The following is a 13033-nucleotide window of genomic DNA, read 5'->3' as shown; positions in this document are numbered from 1 at the left end:
TCATTCAAATACATGTTGTTCCTTATGTATCTAAGATCCTGATAAATCACAATTTTGAAGAACATTGGCTGCTTGCTAATCGGTACTGTTTAATTTTATCATATCCATATATCAATGAAAGATCAATACTTTTGTTATGTGATATATCATTAGTCATTTCTTTTTATTCATTGAAGTAAACTCACATAGGTTAAATGTTCAACAGGTTTGATGGGATTAACTCGAACTTACATGTTGACTACATCTCAAAGGTTGATGAAAATATTGATATTCTTACAGAGATGGTTGACTTGCATCCCAAGAAAACAATCGTTGAACTCCTCTTAATGAAAGAGGTCATTATCTGTTAATACACTATACTTTTGACTTTTTTGCTGTTGATTTAAAGTAACTTATTCATATAAATTTCAGAATGGTATATTTGTCGTTCATGCTGGCATTGTCAATTTGCTGAAAGATACTCGGTGGTTCTATCCATCATGTGGGTGTTATACTGAACTTGAACGTGATCATGATGTTTATAGATGTAATCGCTGCTTTCGCACAATTGAAAAATTTATACACAGGTTAGTACATGTCCCTGCAGTCTGAATTATGAATTCTGAATTCTCTACTAGATGCATTTAATTTACATTAACCTTTACTAAGTTCAATTTCTAACACGTACATTACATTTTTCTCTGTAAAGATACTCTTTCAAAGTTCAAGTCTTTGATGGGGTTGAAAGTTGTTTCTTTCTACTCAAAGATCGTGAGGCAATGGAACTTATTAACATATCATGTGAAGAACTCATGAATTCAAACGAGGTTAATGAAATCTAATTTCATCATTTTATCCTATATAACTTCATTTCTTTCATATTATTATGTCCCTTAGTTACTGACATGAACTTAGAATTTTTTTTTTAAGGACCAACTTCTTGGTGATTATCCTGCAGAACTTCAAGATAAGATATTAGGCAAAGAGTTATTGTTTAAGATACGTGCTGGTTGTGGCATGACGTACAACGGCCAAGAAATTTATGAGGTACTGATGATTTCCGATGATAATGATATAATGCGAAGCTTTCATTCTGAAAAGATGTTCATGACACCTTTAAAGGTATAATTTAATGTCTTATTTATCAGCCACTATATATTTCTTTATATCAGTCTTTAAGTCATATTTATCTGAATTTAACAATCTATATTTGTAATCCATTCTTCTAATTTTACTGTCTACCGCCTGTTATTCATTAGGCCAAATTGGCTCCTCCATTCACGCAACTGGAGGATGTTCATGACACTACAAAGTTTGACGAAAAGAATGTTGCCAATCCAAAGTATATGTGTGCTTCTTCTGTTAAATTTAATGTTGGTCAGAGTTCAACTGTAGATGTTGCTCAGAGTTCTACCACTACTATTATCCATGACTCTTTCAACAGGAAGCTTGAGGCAGAATTTGAGCAATTTGTCTCTGAAGAAGAAGAATTTGAAATTTCCCCCACTCAAGTTGCAACTAGGACTCAATCAGTAGATGTAATGAACTTAACAAAGATGAAGGAGGATACTGAAATTACATATAAAGAACTTATTGATTTATCCAAAGTTATTGATGTTGAGGTTACATCTATTCACAATGTTGAAGATCTGGAGGGTTGGGAAGTTGTTGATTTGCCTGCATTATAGATTAGTGTCTTTTATGTGTTTAGTATTTTCATATTATGTCATTTTGTTTAATATAGTAGGACTCTTATTAGTCTATTATGTGAACTCCCAATAGTATGTGCTTACATTGGACTATGTTATGGAAGAGTCCCTGCAGTATTGTTTGTTATTGTACTACTTTTTTATTTTGTTCAAATCTATCTAATGAAGAATATATTATTATATTTTGTTAATCCTACTATTCGTTCATTAGTTACATAGATTTATGCCTTTAAAATATGGTATATGTTAAATCATTTTCTAATTTTTAATTTATTCAGAATACAATACACCTGTCAACTATATCAGTCATCAAATTTATATGACTCCTATTCATGTAGCATGAATTTATATACTGATCCTTTTAAGGCCAAAATAATTAATGTCACTATATAGCACCATGTTTCACACTTATTCTCTTAGATCCTATAACAGTTTCTTTTGCAAGTAAAATCGCTTTAATAGATTACATAGCCATGTCCTATTTAATCACTAACAAAATTTTTTCTACTATATATATTGAGCAACGACCAAGAATATGTCATTCCTTTAACTCTTCAAATGCACACAGTGGTTTACATGTTTCAAAATATAGAACCATCTCCCTTGGGCTTTACAACTGCAGCCGGATGCTTAGAGACCACCACCCTACTATTTGCTTCTTAAATTTAATACATTGTAGTTCACTCTCTAACACTTAACATCAAGCCTGCTTCTTTGCTAAAAGTTAAAAATAGTTCATCTAAATTATTACAGTTTATAGAGTTCTTCATATTAGAGCTGTATTGAAATAGTTATGCATTTATGGTATACTGTATTGAAATACAAACTTTATTTCAAACCTATTTTTTTTACCTTTAAAGTTTGTTTTTTTACTAAATTTTATGATATTAATTCATCTCAATTTTCAATTATCATCCCATAAAAAAATATATTTGAGATATTACATTTTAATAAAAGTATTAATGAATCATAACCACCATTTTAAAATTATTTAGGCTAAACTAAACAGAAAAACTACATCAATATTTAAAACTTATTCTACTCCTTATAAACATTTGATTGGTCATGTCTATATTTAATATGAGATTCTAATTTTAAAAGTTAAACTTATTATGTTGGTGAAGACATTACAAAATTGGTTCTGACCAGCAATATATTATTCATTTTTCTTTCATCATCTCTATTCAATGAGATGAATTGAAACACAATGAGATAGTTATTTTCAATCCCATGATGTGAGTGCATTTAATGGTGATGAAACGTATCCATGTTGCTTGACCAACTTTCACACAACATTCCAGCTCATTATGTATTTCAATTTCACAAGTATTAGACTGGAAGCTTTTAAATAACTTGACAAACATCCCTTCTTTCACGCTAGAGTGTGCATTCAGCACAAGTACATTTCTAATCATTCCATCCCATTTAATGCTCATGTACTATACATCTTTTTCCAATCTAAAGCCATGCTTCCTTCTTTTCGGTATTTCAAATTTTTGAACATGTACCGCCTAATTCATTCTCTATAGTCTATCCTATTTCCATTTTTTTTCCTTCAAATATATGTTACTTCTCCATAGATTGCAAGACCTTCATCTATATAAAGGCTGGTCTCCAAATCTGAAGTTCTCTATTCTTCCTATAACTTTTATGGTAGCCACATTTGAACTCTTAAACTGATTGTTGCTAACACTAAACGCATGTCTACTCCTCTCCAAGGTATGAAATATCATGTTCTTAATTATTCTCACACACACTCTCCGTCACTATTATAAGTAAAAATTAGGTGTATAGATTCATTGATTAAATGATATATGTAGTCATTATAGGTTCATTATGATAAGTTTATTTATTTTTGTTAAATTGTTTCAAATAGAATTAAAATTATAATAAAGATAGTTTATAATCATTCTACGAGATTGATTAGTTAAAGCGATAAATTAATTTGTATTTGACTCATAGTGAAAATGTTATAGACAATAAGATCTTTTTAGGAAGAGTGGTGGCCCAAATGAGTCCTACATACATGACCCAAATAATATTAGTGTAAGTTAGAGATAGTTTTTTTTTTATAAAATAAAATCTTCATTTAAGGAGATTCTAAGAATTCTTCAAACTAAATGCTACAAAATAATGTACCAAAAAAATGCTACAAGAATAATACATTGGGGACAAGAAAAATAGATTGGGGATAATTTTGAAAATGCACTTAGACATATTTGGTGCAATCCCTATACGTTCCTCCCCCCCCCCCTATTTTTTTTCTTAAAACTCAATTTAAATGATCTAACGAACCCAATTTCTTAACCAACTTATAGTATTGACCCATGACAACGACCAGTATAGAGCTTATTTGTCCACTTGGGCTTTGTTTTTTCCCAACTTATAGTATTATAGTATTATTAACACTAAAATCTGCCACCATGAAATCATTTGTCCACTTGTCTATTTTCGCCGCTATCAAAAAAAAAAAATTTGTCCACTTGGGCTTTGATTTTTCCCTTTTTCAGCTTCATCTGATTGTCTTTAGGTACCAATTCTATCATAGATATATTGATATATATATATATATGTTTGTGTGTGTGTGTAAATAAGCATTCGAACCAATGTATATATCATTATTTTATTTAAATCTTTCCATTATTTCATCATCCCATTAATATTGTCATTTTCTCTAAATTATTTCAACCTATAGTGAATTATGTAATGCTTTAAAATATAATGTTTAAAAATAATTGATTGTTTCTTTTGTTAAATACAGATATCTCTAACCAGATCCGGTTATCATATGAAGATAACCCTCAAAGCACAGCAGGTCTTGATGATTTTTTTTTACATAGATCTTCATCAAATTATTTCACTATTATAAATTACATACTAATCTATATATCATAATTTCAAATTGGATCATTATTTTTTTGTTTAACAGTTATACACTTATACTTATTTATTATATTATTTTTTTATATTTTAAATTATGCTAGAAAATACTCAAAAAAAGTACAAGCGTGGATGTACCCCAAGAAAGCCTAATATACAACGTCCAAAGAGAAGGAGGGCGAATATGAGTAAGTATTGAACCTTTAATACATTATTATTTTTTTTCCTTTTTTATAAACATTAAACTACATATTTGTTTAATTGTAATATTTTCCCAAAATATTTGTTTTAGTGTCAGGTAACATATTAGGTTCTATATATTTGTATGTAGTTATTCATATTACTACTAGGAAATACTTGAACCTCATTATATTCATCTGTGCATGACAGAATTCGTATGTATATGTACATAATTTAATAAATATAAAATTTGTATTATATATAATGCCAACAAAAATATCTTTGTAACTCTAATTTTTACTATTTTTGATCTTAGCTTATTGATTTTTATATTGGTACCGATTAAGTTATTTGGTTTATTTGTTTATTATATTTTTCAACATGTACTACGCTAATTAATTCTTATTATCCCTGTTGTTCTTAGTTTATCTTATTTTTTTTAAATAGGATTGTCATGTAATCAATCTACAGTGACGGTTGCTTCTAACAACTTTCAGACCAATTTCAATTTTATTGAAATTGAAAAACAAAGTAAGTTTCTTTTCCTCAAATATATAAATACATCCAAATAATATCATGTTAAATATTTCTTTTACAATCACAGATTATGTTGATCTTGGGGATATGAATATGATTTGTAAGTTTTGCGGAGCTATGTTATGGGATTTGGAACGAGCTGAAAAGGCTAAATCCACGCTTGACCCTGACTTCTCTATTTGTTGTTCTAAAGGCAAAATATCCATTCCATATTTGAAAGACCCCCCCGAGTTATTGTTGAGATTGCTTACCAACAATGAACCAAGGAGTCGAAATTTCCTTGATAATATTAGGTTGTATAATAGTATGTTTGCCTTTACCTCAATTGGAGGTAAAGTTGTCACCAATATTAATGATGGTCATGGTCCTCCCCAATTTGTTATTAGTGGTCAAAATTACCATCGAATAGGGAGTTTGCTCCCAGAAGAAGGTCATTCTCCAAAGTTTGCTCAATTGTATATATATGATACAAAGAATGAAGTTGAGAACCGATTGAAACATTTCAGGTATTGTATATTTTATTACGTTAATCTAAAATGCTTTAATTCATCTATATGTTTATTCATTCATTTAACTATGATTAACTAACAACAGGAGTGGCGATGGAAATAGTAACATTGATCCTGAATTGGTTTCTGACTTAATTAAAATGGTTGATGAGTTCAATCGTTTGGCCAAGTTATTTAGAAGAGTGCGTGATTATGTTGAAGATGGTCATGCTGATAATGTTGCTTTGAGGTTATTTAGAAATTGTTCCGTTGATCCAAAAACCTACAATCTCCCAAGTGTAGATGAAGTTGCAGCCTTAATAGTTGGTGACTTTGATAGCTCTGACTGTGGACGAGATATTATTTTGCGGACAACTCATGGTCAATTCCAGAGGATTTATGAAAACCACACTTCCTTCCTTCCACTACAATATCCACTTTTATTCCCACATGGTGAAAAAGGTTACTCTGAGGATATTGATTTTGCCAATTTACATAATGTTAATACTGATCCAAGGCGTGATCACATTTCTTTGCGTGAATGGGTAGTTTTCAGACTTTTTGAAAGGAAATTTGAGTGCAACAGAATATTTCTTTCCAGGCGTCTATTCCAACAATTTGTTGTTGATTGCTATTCAATGATTGAGTCTCAAAGGTTGTATTACTACCGTAACAACCAATCAACTATCAGAAGACATTTTTTGGAAGGAATTGAGGAAGCAATATCTCGTGGTGATACCAATTCATCCACTGTTGGATCTAAAGTATATCTACCTTCATCTTTCAAGGGTGGTAGGCGATACATGTTCAATAATTGTCAAGATGCTATGGCTATTTGTAGAACTTATGGCTATCCTGATTTGTTCTTGACAATGACATGTAATCCTAAATGGCCAGAAATTGATCGCCATGTTTCTCCATATGGATTAACTGCTTCTGATCGCCCAGATCTGGCTTGCCGTGTTTTCCATATGAAATTAAATCTATTTGTTGCTGATCTAAAGAAGGGTGAATTCTTTGGGAAAGCTGTCGCAGGTATGTTTTATTTTGAAACTATATTATATTTTATTTTTAACATGTATTTATAGTTTCACAAACAAGACATAAATTGGTTACCATTCTCATGATATTAATTTTAGGGACATACACCATTGAGTTCCAAAAAAGAGGATTGCCTCATGCTCATATTCTACTTTGGCTTAGCATGGAAAATAAACTGCGTTCTCCTAATATGATTGATTCTGTTATATGTGCTGAATTGCCAGACCCTATTCTCTACCCTGAATTGTTTGAATGTGTATCAAACTATATGGTTCATGGTCCATGTGGGTTGAGCAACACAGATTCTCCTTGCATGAAGAATGGTAAATGCTCCAAATTTTTTCCAAAAAAGTTTGTGGCAGCAACGTCCTTTGATAGTGATGGTTATCCAATATATAGAAGGAGAGATACCAAAATAACAACCATAAGGAAAGGGGTTCCCTTGGATAATAGATTTGTTGTTCCTTATAATCCAAAATTGTTGATGAAATATCGTGCCCATATCAACATTGAGTATTGCAACAAATCAAACTCCATTAAATACTTATTTAAATATATTAACAAAGGAGTTGATAGGGTCACAATGTCAATGTCTGTCCAACAGTCGAAGACAGATCAAGATGAAGGTGTAGATGAGATCAAACAATATTATGATTGCAGATACTTGTCTCCATGTGAAGCTCTATGGAGGCTATTTTCATTTGAAATCCATCTCAAGTGGCCAGCTGTCAAAAAATTAATCTACCACTTGCCAAAAAAACAAGTCATCCTATTTAAGGAACAACAACCAATTAAGAATGTCCTTCGACGAAACAAATTGAAGAATAGCATGTTCACTGCATGGATGGCAGCATGTTCTAAATATCCTGAAGCCTTAGACCTAACATATGTTGACTTCCCTTCTGCATTTGTATTTGATGAAAATAAACAAGAATGGACCCCAAGGAAAAAGGGATTTGCCATTAGGCGAATTAACTTTGTTGCACCAGGTTCTGGCGAGTTGTATTACTTGCGACTTTTATTGAATTATCAACGGGGTTGTTCAAGTTATGAACAATTGAAGACACATAAGAACCACACCTATGAAACTTTCCGAGATACATGCGATGCAATGGGTTTGTTAAAAGATGATCGTGAGTTCATTGATGCTATACATGATGTTTCCAAAATTTCATCTGGTGAATATGTTCGGAAGTTATTTGTTACATACCTATTGGGAAACACACTAAGTAATCCTTTGAACGTATGGAATAAAACATGGAATGCACTTGCTGATGGAATTCTTTACAATCTGCGAAAAACTCATCACAAACCAGGTATTCTTCTTTCAATCCTCAATTTTGCAATTAAATTTAAATATATTCATGCTATTCATTGAAATTTTAAATGTGTTTTCTACAATATGTTTAGTTATTGTTGTTATTGTATTTATATATAGATTTGGTTATTGAAGAACATAAGCTCAAGGACTTATGTTTAATGGAGATTGAGAAAATTTTAATGGTTAATGGAAAATCTCTCAAGGATTACTCTGGAATGCCTCGGGTTCAAGCCAATACACTTAATGAGTTTGGAAATATATTGATATTCAATGAGCTCAATTTTGATGTTGTAGAGATGAGTCGTTTACACAATGAATGCATTGTCAAGTTGAACCATGGTCAGTCAAGGGTTTATGATGAAATAATAACAGCTGTCAATGAATGCAATGGTGGCTTTTTCTTTGTGTATGGTTATGGTGGAACAGGAAAAACATTTTTATGGAAGACCTTAACTTATAAGCTAAGATCGGAGAAAAAGATTATACTAAATGTTGCATCAAGTGGAATAGCATCTCTTTTGCTCCCTGGTGGTCGGACAGCCCATTCTCTATTCTCTATTCCCCTTTCCTTAAATGAAGATTCCTGTTGTGGGATACCACAAGGAAGTCCAAAAGCTGAACTCTTACAACTTGCTAGCCTAATTATTTGGGATGAGGCACCAATGGTTAGTCGGTTTGCTTTTGAGGCTTTAGATAGAACCCTGAGGGATATCATGAGGTTCAAACTCAATGGTGGTTCTGAAAAACCATTTGGTGGGAAGGTTGTTGTTCTTGGAGGTGATTTTAGGCAAATCCTACCTATTATCCCCAAAGGTAGGCGGCCAGAGATAGTTATGTCAACCATCAACTCCTCAAGGCTATGGAAATTTTGCAAGGTTTTGACTTTAACTGAGAATATGAGGCTAATGAACAACACATGCTCTCAAGGTGATCAAGGAATTAAACATTTTAGCAAGTGGGTTTTAGATGTTGGTGATGGAAATTTGGGTGATTATAATGATGGAGAGTCTGATATTCGAATACCTACTGATTTACTAATTCATCAATCATCAAATCCTATTGCAGACATTGTTCAGTTAATTTACCCAGACATGCTTCAGAAGGTAGGTTGTGTTGAATACTACTGTGACAAAGCAATACTTGCTCCAACTTTGGATGCCGTTGATTCTATTAATCAATATGCATTGTCATTATTTCCCGGAGAGGAAACAACTTACTTCAGCTCTGATTCAGTATGGAAGGTTAATGAGGAAATTGGAATTGATGCTGATTGGTTAACCACTGAATTTTTAAATGATATTAGATGTTCTGGTATGCCTGATCACAAGTTGGTACTTAAAAAAAGTGCACCTGTTATGCTCATGCGAAATCTAGATATTTCTACAGGTTTATGCAATGGTACAAGACTTATTGTTGACTACTTGAGTCCAAATGTAATTGGTGCAACTGTTCTTTCGGGTACACATATTGGAAAGATTGCATATATTACTAGGATGAATTTAATGCCATCTGATGAAAGCATGCCAATCAAGTTTCAAAGAAGACAATTTCCTCTGATTGTATCATTTGCGATGACTATAAACAAAAGTCAGGGGCAATCATTATCTGAAGTTGGTGTTTATCTACCAAAGCCGGTTTTTTCTCATGGCCAATTGTATGTTGCTATTTCTAGAGTTAAGAGTAGATCTGGTTTGAAGATATTAATATGCAATGAAGACACTGCCGAGCAAGATGTTACAAAGAACATTGTCTTCAAGGAAGTTTTCCAAAGAATTTACAACAATTAGTGTATATGATTTAATTAATTCTGGACTCTATTGTAGTACACTCTCTCAATTTAAAAGCATTTTTACCAACATCTCCTGCTAATGTGTTTGGGGTGTTTGCTTGGGCGAAACTAGACATAAACATAACATAATAATAACATATAAGTGTTTGATTAATTATCTGTGCATTGCATTAGTCAATTGTTATAATTAGCAGTAGAGTTCGTAAAAATTTATCCGTGCATCGCACGGACAAACGGGCTAAATACTAGTAGTGTTAAATTGTTGCTTGTGTAGGCTAAAAAAATAGGTGCAGATAGTTTAAATTTTATGTATAATATATTATCCATTTTCGATACATCTGACAAATTTCAAACAATGCTAGGGAAATATGGTTCCTAAGGCTTCAACATTTCCTTCAGGAATTAAGGCTCTAGCTCACTATGTTCACAGTAAAGGTCTAAAGTTGGGGATTTATTCAGATGCTGGGTATCCACACATTAACCTTGAAACTTTGATCTTGAGCATGTCCATGATTATGTAAGAATTTATGATCACGAACAATTTCTCTGTAGAAATCAAACATGCAGTAAACGTATGCCGGGATCACTAGGGCATGAAGAACAAGATGCAAAAACATTTGCTTCCTGGGTATGATGAATTCATCTGAAAGTTACTTTGTATTTGCATCGTTTATTGCATCCTACACAATTCTAACTTATGTCTAATTTATATGTTACTTTAGGGAATTGACTACTTAAAGTATGATAATTGCGAAAATAATGGTATAAGCGTCAAACAAAGGTATTTATCGACATTCGAATGCAAGTCAATACTTGTAGTTAAATAAAAACTAGAAATTCAAAATTTCTTATACATTTTGTAAAACAGGTACCCACCAATGAGTCAAGCTTTACTAAACACTGGAAGACAAATTTTCTTCTCTATATGCGAGTGGTGAGTCAAATACGACATGATGTTTCTCACACAATTAATAAAGTAGAACTAGTATGAATTTTATTTGCTTTTTATCTTTTAGTTGCAAGAAGCTACATCATGTGTGTTAATTGCTTTCTCAAACATAGGGGATGGGAAGACCCATTAATTTTGGGGCAAAATATTGGAAAATAGTTGGAGAACAACATGAGATATTGAAGATAATTGGGAAAGGTGAGCATTAATAATCTTCAATCGATTTTTAAGCCATAATTAAATTTGGAACGAAGCTTTTAGAATTTAGATGTGATTATCATGAAATAGAAGAAGATCCAAATATGCTAATTGATTTAAAGGAGTCATCAATTCTCACGACCTTGTTTTAAAAGTATTGCATTATTGAGTTGCTTTCTTCGTTTTTCACATTGCCAACTGATTTCTCTCCCCCTAGTATGACTTCCATAGCAGATTGCCAGATTCAAATGATCGATGGGCACCTTATGCTCGACCTGGAGGATGGAATGGTATTGATTTAAAGACTTGAGTTACACAGTTTATTCACAAGCATGTGACTAAACTTCAGAATATTACAATTACATTTACACTCAACTTCACAATTAGATCCTGACATATGTCATTGATATTTGAATATCAGATCCGGACATGCTCGAAGTTGGAAATGGAGGCATGAAAATAGAAGAATACCGTGCTCATTTCAGCATATGGGCATTAGCTAAGGTACCATTAAACAAAGTTTAACTACATGCTTATATAAAAAAATGTCCTTCAATTCTTGTAACATTTCAGAAAAAATTATTATGTTTTTAACACTTTAACCATTTTTCTCTTGTATGTATAGGCCCCTTTATTGGTTGGTTGTGACATTCTTGCTATGGATAACACTACACGTGACCTAATAACCAATCCAGAAGTTATTGCAGTAAACCAAGGCATGAACATATAAAAATACTTGTGACTTTCTTCAATGACAACAGACTTTGATTTCTTTAATACATAAGAATGCTATAGAGCTTACAAATTACAATCTTCTTATGGTACTGCAGACAAACTAGGAGTTCAAGGAAAGAAAGTGAAAACTAATAACAATTTGGAGGTAATTTCCTTGTTTTGCCATTTTCTCTTAATATTCAATGAAACAGGAGCTAAGGTTTTATGACCATCTTCTATATATTTAATACTACTCTATGCTTTTAGTTAATATACATCAAAACTGTATTTTATTATTTAAGTGCATATATCTCATATTGTCACATACAAATAACACAAATACAAACTAATGCACTCTTGAAATCAAAGTCAATAATTTGTAGGTGTATACGTCTATCGATACACTAACATACATGTGTCATTTGGGTCATATTTTACAAGTTCAACTTCTTAATCTTAATAGAAAGGTTTTGTGGTAGGTGTGGGCAGGTCCTCTTAAAGGTAACAAGGTAGCAGTGATCTTATAGAATAGAAGCTCATCAAATGCGACGGTGACAACATCATGGTCTGATATTGGCCTGAAAACAGGAACTATAGTTGATGCTAGAGACTTATGGGAGGTAAGAGACTTATTTTGTTCTTTACAAGGTAGAGAATTTACAATCCCTATGGTTTTGAATATGAATGTACTTAATTTTGCAGCATTCAACACAATCATCTGTTTCGGGAGAAATATATGCTGATTTAGATTCACACGCTTGTAAGATGTATGTGCTGACTCCCAAAAGTGGAAAATATAAACACTATTGATCAAGTTTCAACTTACAAGAGTATTTGGAAACCGTGCTCCTAAAGAGGAGCGGCAAATAAAGGAGCAGGAAATTATTTTTCAACAGCAAATTTATGAATAATATTCAAGTTGTCATTGAAATTCTAATTGTATTCATAATTTTGGTTCAAAAAAAACTACCTGATTTTAATATAACAAGCTTTTGAAATCACTATTGCTTCAAAAAAACTTAACATGCATGATGTTGAAAAGTACAGCAAATACATGCAATTTTATTTCTCAGTACAATAGGCCTTACTCAGAAGATGAACAAGACTAATCCATAGCTCAGCCATACACATTGGAATTAGAGATTCAAAATCTAAGAAAAAGAAAAACCTAGATACAGAGAGATGTGTAAGAAAGAACCCGAACAAGGGTGAGGCGAGGGTTAGTGTTGTGACAGCTCAGACCACGAA

At 32.2% G+C, this 13033-nt stretch overlaps 1 protein-coding gene across 3 annotated transcripts; it reads left to right on the top strand.

Annotated features, from left to right (window-relative positions):
* The first annotated feature begins 5365 nt into the window (after positions 1-5365).
* LOC130721279 (uncharacterized) lies at positions 5366-11790 on the top strand. 3 transcript variants are annotated; one of them, XR_009013386.1, is made up of 12 exons: positions 5366-5791; positions 5880-6808; positions 6913-8130; positions 8253-9238; positions 10287-10390; positions 10477-10552; positions 10647-10705; positions 10793-10858; positions 10987-11071; positions 11289-11361; positions 11493-11575; positions 11697-11790. XR_009013386.1 is itself a non-coding variant. In XM_057572044.1 (5 exons), the coding sequence occupies exons 1-5, from the start codon at positions 5373-5375 to the stop codon at positions 9920-9922; spliced, it is 4098 nt and encodes a 1365-aa protein (XP_057428027.1). In that variant the 5' UTR covers positions 5366-5372; the 3' UTR covers positions 9923-10233. The 3 variants fall into 3 exon arrangements, 2 of the variants coding, with proteins under 2 accessions (XP_057428027.1, XP_057428026.1); XM_057572044.1 differs by lacking the exons at positions 10287-10390; positions 10477-10552; positions 10647-10705; ... (3 more) ...; positions 11493-11575; positions 11697-11790 and having other exon boundaries at positions 8253-9062; positions 9201-10233; XM_057572043.1 differs by lacking the exons at positions 10287-10390; positions 10477-10552; positions 10647-10705; ... (3 more) ...; positions 11493-11575; positions 11697-11790 and having other exon boundaries at positions 8253-10231.
* The last annotated feature ends 1243 nt before the right edge of the window (positions 11791-13033 follow it).

Source organism: Lotus japonicus, chromosome 5 (assembly GCF_012489685.1).
Source record: "Lotus japonicus ecotype B-129 chromosome 5, LjGifu_v1.2".
In the NCBI taxonomy this organism is placed as follows: domain Eukaryota; kingdom Viridiplantae; phylum Streptophyta; class Magnoliopsida; order Fabales; family Fabaceae; genus Lotus; species Lotus japonicus.
The sequence above is the reverse complement of the archived record's forward strand: the minus strand, read 5'-3'. Positions and strand labels throughout refer to the sequence as shown.

Bases quoted from the DNA above. Each gene is read 5' to 3' on its own strand.
- LOC130721279 (XM_057572043.1), top strand. From the start codon at position 5,373: ATGAATATGATTTGTAAGTTTTGCGGAGCTATGTTATGGGATTTGGAA. The intron at 5,792-5,879 runs GTATTGTATATT...AACTAACAACAG, and splicing joins AACCGATTGAAACATTTCAG to GAGTGGCGATGGAAATAGTA. The intron at 6,809-6,912 runs GTATGTTTTATT...TATTAATTTTAG, and splicing joins CTTTGGGAAAGCTGTCGCAG to GGACATACACCATTGAGTTC.